General features: G+C 34.3%; 2 protein-coding genes across 3 annotated transcripts; both read right to left on the reverse strand.

Moving 5' to 3' along the window:
* Nucleotides 1-2,383: 2,383 nt before the first annotated feature.
* On the reverse strand, nucleotides 2,384-3,776 carry LOC116113112 (glycine-rich cell wall structural protein-like). Its single transcript, XM_031399258.1, has 2 exons — nucleotides 3,770-3,776; nucleotides 2,384-2,745 (listed from the first exon to the last, which is right to left on the reverse strand). The coding sequence occupies exons 1-2, from the start codon at nucleotides 3,774-3,776 to the stop codon at nucleotides 2,384-2,386; spliced, it is 369 nt and encodes a 122-aa protein (XP_031255118.1).
* A 1,029-nt stretch (nucleotides 3,777-4,805) lies between these two features.
* Nucleotides 4,806-9,246, reverse strand: LOC116113136 (inversin-B-like). 2 transcript variants are annotated; one of them, XM_031399288.1, is made up of 5 exons: nucleotides 9,033-9,246; nucleotides 8,482-8,958; nucleotides 8,071-8,217; nucleotides 6,106-6,470; nucleotides 4,806-5,432 (listed from the first exon to the last, which is right to left on the reverse strand). In XM_031399288.1, the coding sequence occupies exons 1-5, from the start codon at nucleotides 9,163-9,165 to the stop codon at nucleotides 5,208-5,210; spliced, it is 1,347 nt and encodes a 448-aa protein (XP_031255148.1). In that variant the 5' UTR covers nucleotides 9,166-9,246; the 3' UTR covers nucleotides 4,806-5,207. The 2 variants fall into 2 exon arrangements, with proteins under 2 accessions (XP_031255148.1, XP_031255147.1); XM_031399287.1 differs by having other exon boundaries at nucleotides 6,106-6,557.
* Between the last annotated feature and the right edge of the window lie 313 nt (nucleotides 9,247-9,559).

Below are 9,559 nucleotides of genomic sequence, written 5' to 3' on the forward strand. Positions count from 1 at the left end.
AGCTACATCCACGTTGAGCTCGGGAAACCAACGAGCTCGCTGCACTATATTGATTCAGATTACAGAAACACAACTCAACCAAGAATCAAACCCTTACAGAGATCTTTCCAGAACCCGTAACACCCTAGAGAAAGAGATCTAACACCCAAGATACACTGCAAACTCTAGTACCCTCAAATGGCCTGCAAACCAACCACTCAAACACCCTGTTACAGATTCAAGATCAAGACTGTACCCAAACCCTAATGGAGGCTATTCGTTTTACAGAGAAAAGAGAAAAACACGAAAGAAGGGTTTCAACTATTGAGAAGAGATTGTTGCAATGCTTTTATACTATTGACTATCAGACTGATTTTCCACCGTTGGATGCTCAGCCAGCCAATGGACAGGATTTGTCTTTGCTTGGCTCAAAACGACGTCGTCTCACTTAATAATAAAACGTCACTGTATGAGCCCAACACTCTAACAATATATACGTAATATCATTCTAGAAATATATACCATGAGGAAATTTAGATTAATTACCGTTGAGCTCTTGAGCAGAGCAAATAGTCATTATGTGTTAGGTTGTTTCATTTTTTTATTGTGGTCCACAAATTACACTGGAAAACAAAAACAGCGAAATAATCCTTAGCCTAGGAAAATTACACCCTGCCCTCTATAGATTTTAAGCTTACAATTTAGTTCTTGCAAAAAAATTAGGAAACTAATTTCTTAAGACAGATTAATCAATTAAAACTTTGCGCAAAGACCAAGTGAGGTTAAAATGGAAGACTATGGCAAATAAATTAAAACAGAAGAAACAAAACCAAAACCAATGCCTATCTTCTTATGCGCCAAAAAATAAATTCCTACAAAAGTCTGAAATTCAATTCTGAAGCTACAAAGGTGAAGCCAAGGCGTGCAAAGAGGCACTGGCCTAAAGACCAATTTCACCCCTATTGGTAAGACTCTGCTTTAAAGGTTTCAATGACAGATCGACTCCAGGCTTCAATGGCTACATTCCGGCTTAGTTTACTCTAAACCGAAATTTAGAACAACAAAGAAACAGTAAATTATTTTCTTTTTCTGTGGTGGAAAAACAAATCAGGAAGGATAAATTTAATGCCTGTTCAATTAACTAACATAAACTCTTTGTGATTCTCAAATATTGTTTTTACAATGAATAAAATTACTCTCATGAGCTTAATTTTTGGTCCGCACATTATTATTTTCCTGAATAATCGATTAGAAACTAAACTGATTGTGCGTTGAATTGATCAACCACGATATCAGAACGCACCTTCGACTATGCCCAACTCATTCACGTGAAAAACCAGCAACAAAGAAGACCAAAGCATTTGCGCTTAGGAGTTCAGTCGGGTGGTTTACTAGTCACCAATGATTAGGAACCCAGCCCAAACCGGCCGATTTGACCATCGATTGCCCTCTTATCTGGTCTGGTCTGTAAATAAATCTATATATTTATGCATTCACCCGGATTGGAGCGAAGTTGGACTGACGAAATAGTAGTGAGCCACCGGTCCACCCAGTCTGGACAGAAAACCGGTTCACATACGAAATCCCAAAATTTTCAGAATTTCATTTTTGCTTTTAAGATCGACAATTTCTCACTTCTTCTCATCTTCTATGGTCACTGGTCAGTCGGCATCCCTCTGTGTTCATTGGTGTTCAATCAATCGTCATTCTGTGTCTTCAATTATGAAATTTCTATTAATTCTCTTCTACACTCAGCCTGAATCGTAAACTCTCAGATAGCGGTAATCCCTAATCCCTAGTTCTCTTCTCATCAAACTAAGACGAAGATAATCTCTTGGTATTTTTTCTTCTTTGCCTAATTCTCTTCCACTAATTTGAATAATATAATGACAAGGTTTTATTAGGGGAGTTTATGATGGTTAAGGAGAATTGCTGGGGAAATTTTGACGTTTTATCAATGGATTTTTTTTTTTTTTTTTTTTTTTTTTTTTATGTGAAGTTTGTTTTAGAAATATATGGTTTGGATGATTTTGTTATGTCGATTTTTATAAGTAATAGTTTTTTCTTTTATATGTGAATTTGAATATAGTTATCTAGTCGAATCACAGATGGAGGTTGTGTTTACCTAGCGATTGTTTGGACATGATTTTGGGAGCAACTATGATCCTTTGTGCTTCCTTGTTTATGAAAATGAGGGAAGTTCTTTCTCAATTGTGTTAAATATTCAGGTTGATAGTTGTATAGATGGTTGTCCGTCATACTTAAAGATTATGATTGATAATCATTTGCTATTTTGTTAAACTCAGGTGGGAACATGTCGTTTACTCTTTGCAAAATATACTATTAGTTTCATTTTTTCCAGATTTCTTGTTTCATTTATTTTAATAATGAAAGGTTAAAATAGTCATTTACTCTGCCTCTGCCTCCACCTCCACCCTACCACCATCACCTCCTCCAGCACCAGCACCAACACCAACACCACCTTCTCCAACACCAAAGCCTCCATCATGGCTAGAAGAAGTGAAGAACCACTAACTCCACCTTCTCCTTCTACTCCACCACCACCATCATCAATATCACCTCCGGCCTCGCCACCAACACCGTCCCCAACTCCAAAGCCTCCACTTTTACCTAAGCCACCTCCAACATCTTCTCCTCCATTACCACCAAAGCTCCCACCTCTACCTACTACATCCTTTACCACCTCCCGCTCAAACCAAATCTCACATTTCGACTGCGCAACACCGGGGAAACCCCTTTCCCGATCTTAAAGCAAGGTCGAAAAGCTTTTACACACACACACACGCGCATGCATGCACGCACGCACACACACACAGAAAAAAAAAAAAAACACCTCTGTCTCCCCTTTTTTTGTGATCTTCCAATTGGAATTTTGCAAAAAAAAAAAAAAAAGAAATCACACTCCCAAACAAACCAATCAAAATTCAAATTCAACCAAACTCCAATTCAAAAAACAAACAACTTAATCAAACTTCAATTCAATCAAAAACCAAAGCAACACAACGACAGATGGCGCGCAATAGATGACGGGGTTCGATCGATATGCTTGATGGTGGCAGTTTGCGTCAATGTAGAGTTGCAGCATGGAGTCACGCAGCGCCGCGATAGAGAGAAGACTTGGGTGACCGGCGACTGCAGATGATGTCGGGGTTTTGATGGGGATGACGAGGGGGAGTAGTTAGTGGTGTTAGGTGGGGCAGTCAGTGCCGCGGGCTGGCCAAGTGGTTGCGCGCTGGTTGAAGGCGACCACCTGGCCTGAGGCACCTTAACGATACCGACGACTTTCACACTTTGATCAGGTCGTTCATGCCTTAGTCATCATCTAGGGATCCTCATGCTTTGATCGAGCCGCTCAGGCCTTAGTCATCATTTGGGGACCCTCACCTTTGTTCGCCAGTGTGAATGGCCAAAGTGGCCTAAGAGGCTGCGACAACGCTAGGGGGTAGAAACCAGGAAGATGAAAGGGATTTTGTTTTATTTATTTTCATGGGTTTAGGGTAATTTACCTCTAAAATTTGGCATTTTAGAGTTAAAATAAAGGGGCATTATTGTGATTTCATTAATTTATTATGGGTATAAAAAATAAATATGGGGGCATTCTCGGTTTTTTACATGTCCACTGAATTTTTCATTTCTAAATAATCAAAAGTCAAAAGGTTCAAGGACAGTTCAGTAATTACAATCTCTACACATGTATTAGAACCCAACAATGGCTAACAGTGTTACTTTAAGAGTGAAAATCTAGAATAAATGAAACCAGGGTACCAACTTGCCATTTCGTTAAACCTTGGGGGAACATGTCATTTACTCTTTTGCAAATTCAAAATCAATGTTGGAATGCAAATATGGAATCAAATTTATGTTTGTTTATAGCATGTAGGTTGTCTTGTCCTACCCAAGAGTTCAAATTAATTTAAATTATAAATTATATCAACCCTAAATGTTAGGTCTTCCATTTGCATGCCTAAATTATAGCATGGGTTGATCTATTATGTATCTCTTAATTTTTAATAATGCTGGTATCCAGCTAAATGTAATGACTTTGCATACAAGTTATGGGAAGAAAAAAATCACCAATCTATTTTGCCTTTTTCACAATTGAAAGTTCTAGTGTTAATTTACATGATGACATGTCGGGTCGGACCAGTTTGACTAGCCAACTTATGACACGACCCCCTTGTTGGGTCAGTAAACAAGTCGTGTTCTTAATCATCGCCAATAACCTTCTTTGACTAGTCACTTGAGTTCAATCCGCCTAGGGGGTAGGACAGAAGTCCAAAACTATTTGGGCAAAAACCCCAGCCATTATCTTTTTCTTTTAAAAAAACTAAAATAAAATACCAAATCATTTAATTTAAATTGACTTTTTAAAATTTAATTTAAATTAAATTAAAGTAAATTAAAATTCAGTTTTAATTATGATAAAAATACTAAAATCCCACAATCAACGGCGAAGTCCCATATCATTAGTTTCCACACCAATTTCCAGAATTATACCAACGGTTACAAAGCCTCGTGCATCTAAGAAGCCATGAGCTCATCTGTTTACCACATTGCGATAAGTAAGTCCTTATAAAGACTTCTCTATTTTTTTCCATTCCTATGTGGGACTCTGGTTTTTTACTTTGTTTTCCAACATTATATGGACATGCACCTTATTGAGCAGAACTAGTCCGGCCAAATTTGATACGCATTTCCAACTGTAAGTGGCATTCTCTCTATTTTTAATCTTTAATACACGATATGAACATGCAAAGTAGTAGAAATTAATTAAACAAAATAAATACTCTCTCAAAATTGACTTCAACAAAAAATAATAATAATAATAATAATTAGAGTTAACATGACCATTGAGCAACCATAAACACTAATCCAAAATATATACAAGCCCTAAGAAGAATACAAATAGTCCTTCGATAAGTGAAAGTCGTGGAAGAAAAATTAGAAAGCCTGCGGCAAACACAAGTACAGTGGAAAGGATAGATACCCAACTTAATCTATCATGATAATGTTTGATGAAGGATAGAGAAAAAATCTATCATCATGGTGGTTATAGATATGTAGAGCATTGAGAGTCCACCCATCAACATTAGTGGTAACAATTTGAGAAAATCATCTTCTGCATAACGAGATGTAATAATAGATAAAAAGATGAGCATTGAGATCGAAGAGGAGGATAATGCGACAGCATTTGCCACAACAAAGACCTAACTTATATTCTCCCTTGTATTGGTTGGTACATTGACAGCTGCTAGAAATGTCACCATAGTGATAAGGGATGCAATTATCATACATGAGCTAACCGTCTTTATCATCCAAAGTTCCCCATTTTTCAATAGTTCTGAATGTTCAATGGTGAATAACTCTCGAGGGGTTTGGCCCTCTGAATTTTTCATTTCCTTGTAGTAAGGTTTCACAATTTTTTCAACCTCCTAAAACATGCAGTAGTTTAATTAGACAATAATAATTAGTTAGATGGATTGACACATAATTTAAGTGACATCAAATAAAAATATGGAAATCAATGGAAATTCTAAGATATAGATACCCACATTTTCTTGTAATTCGGACTTCCATCAAACGGTAACAATAAATACTAAAACACAAAATTTTAGAAGTTTCAATGTGAGAAAATTTGATCAATCTTATTGTCTTAGAATTTATCATCACCTGCAAAACGTTTATCAACACAATTCTACTAGAGAGTTAAGTTGTCATCTACCTAAAAACAAAACTTGGATTTTTTTTTTTTTAGTTTTTCTTTATCCAATTAAATGCAAAGATTCGAGCTTTTGACTTATGACTCTAATCAGGGTGGATCCAGCCTAGTTTGGGCCATAGCCCATTCTCAATTTTTCTTTTTAAAAAAAAATGCTAATATATACAATTTCTAGATTTTGGCTGACTCTAATAGAAATATTAATGGATAAAAATATCAATGTGCAATTTGCTTTTATTTTGGCCTACCTTAACAGAAATTTTTGGATCGTTACGAGCTTTATACAAAATTAAGTTGTTATCTTACCTAAAATCTTAAGTTAGTAGATGAAGGCTCAATTGGTTCAATATTATATCAATCAAATATAAAGAAACGGAAAAAGTTACCTTAAATTTTACTAATTCTTGCTGCATCTGTAAAGCTGCACATGATAGAGTGGTGATTGGACTTCCATGTTGATATTTTGCAGCCAGATGTAGAATATTATTCTGATCCTTATCAACATAGGTCATCAATAACTCCTTGGCGAAGCCTATCTCATTAAGTAGATCCAATATATTGGTATGACCATGTAAAATTGCAATGTGAAATATGGTTTGATCATTTTCATCTAATTCATGAACCAAATCAGGATAAGAGCGAATAAGATGGGCCAAGAATTCAAAGTTGCCCATTTTGGCAGCAATGAACAATGACTCTGGTAGATTTCTTTTTAGTTCCACAGTGTCCTCGTCTTCTCGTTGTAATATTTCTTTCAAAAGACATTTGAGTAATTTAAGTACATGGGTTGAAGTCATTTCAGCATGAAGATCAGTATACTTATTCATTGCTCCTGGGACTAAGAGTGACAAGTATTGAAAATGTGACGACATAATCATAGAATTAAGTTATATAAATGCTACATAAAAATTATAGCAAAAGATCAATCACAATAATCATGTTAAAGATGACTCAAAATTGTAGTTTTGAGTCATAGTGGAATTACGAATAGAGGTTGTTTTAGGATTCGAAACCAAATATTTAATGGAATGGTTCTTTGGTTTAATAATTAAATATTTGGTTTAATAATGAAATCATCTCCTTAGTGGAAAAGGTTTCGTTATCACCAACCATTATAAGTAAAGCATCGAGTAGAAAAAGTTAAGTATCAAAAAGTATCAAGTCCTAAAGTGTTAGAGAGAGAGGAAAAAAAAAATGAGATTGAGTCGGTGACCTGAGAGTTGGTGTACAAAGGTTTCAAGATTTGGATTATTATAAGCCCAACAAATAACATGAAGAAAAAAAAGTGCTTATAATTTTGAATAAAATTTATTATAAGCCCACCCAAATAGGTTCGAATAAAAGTTGTGTGAAAATTTTCTATTAAGAATCACTTCTAGGGCTCGATAATTTTGGTGTAAGAGAAATTAGATAAAACAGGTTTTCGTGTATGTTTTAGTTTTAAGATTATCTAGGATCTATTATGAAAAGGGTCATGCTCACTCATTTACATATCAGATTTTTGTTTGATTTCCTCTTTTTTATTTGACTTTTTATCACTGTCAATGCAAGTTCATTTTATAGTGTATTTGGGATTGTTGTAACTTTAAAAATCTAACTCACTAAAAGTGTTTAGTAAACTAATTTTGAAACAAATTATTATTGAAGCTGATTAGTAAAGGGATGGTAGCTTTTAGAATTAGATTATTCCTTAAGCTGATTTTCTAATGTATAATGATAAAAATGCCCATATATGCTTTAAATTATCAAATAAAATTATTATTAAAAATTAATTAAATAAATCAATTGTTTTAAGTAAAATACTTTTACAAAATTCAAAAAAAAAAAAAAAAATGGAAACCCGACCATTGTTGGACCTCCATTACCGGATAAAAATTATTTAATAAGCTTTTGTCTTCAGAGTGATATACTAATATAACCCATATAGTTTGTGCCCTTAAAAACTTCTTCATAGTTGTTTTAACTTTGAAATCACAATTTAATGTTATCTCATCCATTTATTCACAAAAAATTATTTTGTTAATAAAATAAGTGTTAATAATTAATCCCCCTGAGGTATGATAAAATAAAAATAAAAAATCCTCCTAAAGTTTCAGAAATAACATACATCTCCCTAACGTTAAGTTTTAGGTTTAGATATTGAAATAAACAGTAAGAGGGTAATTTTGTAATATTTATAAACTCATGCCCGTGTAAATTTTAACGTCTTATTAACAATTCATTAACAATAGGGGATTTTTGTTGTTTTAAAAACTTCAAGGGAATTTTATTACTATGTTATATCTCAGAGGTCTATGTTAACCCATAAAACAACTTAAATTTATTGACCATATTAAATCAGAGAAACTTACTAGAGTTGATCAGTCTCTTGAATAGTCTTGGGCTTCCAGTAACAAACTCTTGGGGCCTTTGGGCCAACATATCGAAGGCCGTTCCATATTGAACATGATGAGCTATAGCTAGCTCTCTATCATTCTCTAGCAATGTTTGAGCAAGATCTGAGAAAATCAAACAAAATTTTTAAGCACATATATTTTGTAATTTTATGATTCCTATGATTTTCGTTAGATTGAAATATTTATTTAAGCTTTTAGATTAAGTCGTAACTTCTTTAAACTATTAAAACGATTGAGTCATGTTATACCGTCTATTTTATTTAAGACTTTCTTATATCATAATGCAACATCATCTGACATAGTTTCAAGAATCCCATAATTATTATAAAAACAATAGAAAAGAAAAAAATTTCAATTTATACTTACCATAAAGACCATTGTTGATACTAACTAAAAAGATAGCCTTTCGGTCCTCTTGGGTCAGAATTTGTTTAGTGCCAAGGTATAAAACCTTTGTCATTTCTCGTTGTCCAAACAAAGCAGCTAAATAGAGTGGTGTCATATTTTGACCACCTCGGAATGTCAATAAACTTCTATTCCTTTCCAGCAAAATCTTGGCAATTTGTAAATTGCCAATCATAGCAGCCAAACAAAAGGCGGTATTACCATTTTTGTCTTGTAACATCAAGTCCTCTCGTTTCATATATTTTAACATCAACTTTACGAAGCTGATACTTCCTGCAGCTGCTGCAACATGGAGAATTGTTTCATAACCCTCTGTGATTGCTTCGTATAGCACGTATTCTCCATTCTTTTCTATCAAACGAAGAGCTTCGTTAATGTCCCCGTTCATCGCGGCGTTAACAAGGGGCATACATATTTCGGAGTAAGCTCTTCCTTGCCCTGCGCGTATGAAAAATTAAATTATGAAAATAACACAACTAATTTGATTGAGTCGAGTAACATAGAGAGCTTACCAGAGAGTAGTTGAAGGGAAGGCCAGTTGAATCTAGTTGAAATAGCACCTTTCTCCATATCCTTTGGCTCTTCATGATCATGTGTATATGGCAATGGTGAACCATTGCTCAGTTTGACATCTTTTCCAGCCATTTCTAATGAAGTATTTTCGATTGTTAAAACAGCGAAACTGTTTTGAATATATTAAACAAGCTAACCAATGAATTGTTGACTGCAATCAATCTGCTGCATCCATAGTTTCACATACAGATATATATAAAGAGCAAGCTAAGGTTGTAGGAGGCTCTCGACTTGTAATTTTTTAGAAGATGCGTTAACCTGTGCTGACACAAAATAAAAATAAAAATAAAAAATGAGATTGATTAGGCTAAAATCCATATACATTTCTCTTAACTTAAAAAATTCAACACTTGCACCAAAGCCGACTTTTATTCTCATTCAAACTGATTTGTTGTAATATGAGTGAATGTCTTAAAATTAAAAAGATTTGAGATAATTTATAGTAATTAATATGACAAATGTGTAG

The sequence above is a fragment of the Pistacia vera genome, unplaced genomic scaffold (genome assembly GCF_008641045.1).
Source record: "Pistacia vera cultivar Batoury unplaced genomic scaffold, PisVer_v2 Contig673, whole genome shotgun sequence".
NCBI lineage: Eukaryota > Viridiplantae > Streptophyta > Magnoliopsida > Sapindales > Anacardiaceae > Pistacia > Pistacia vera.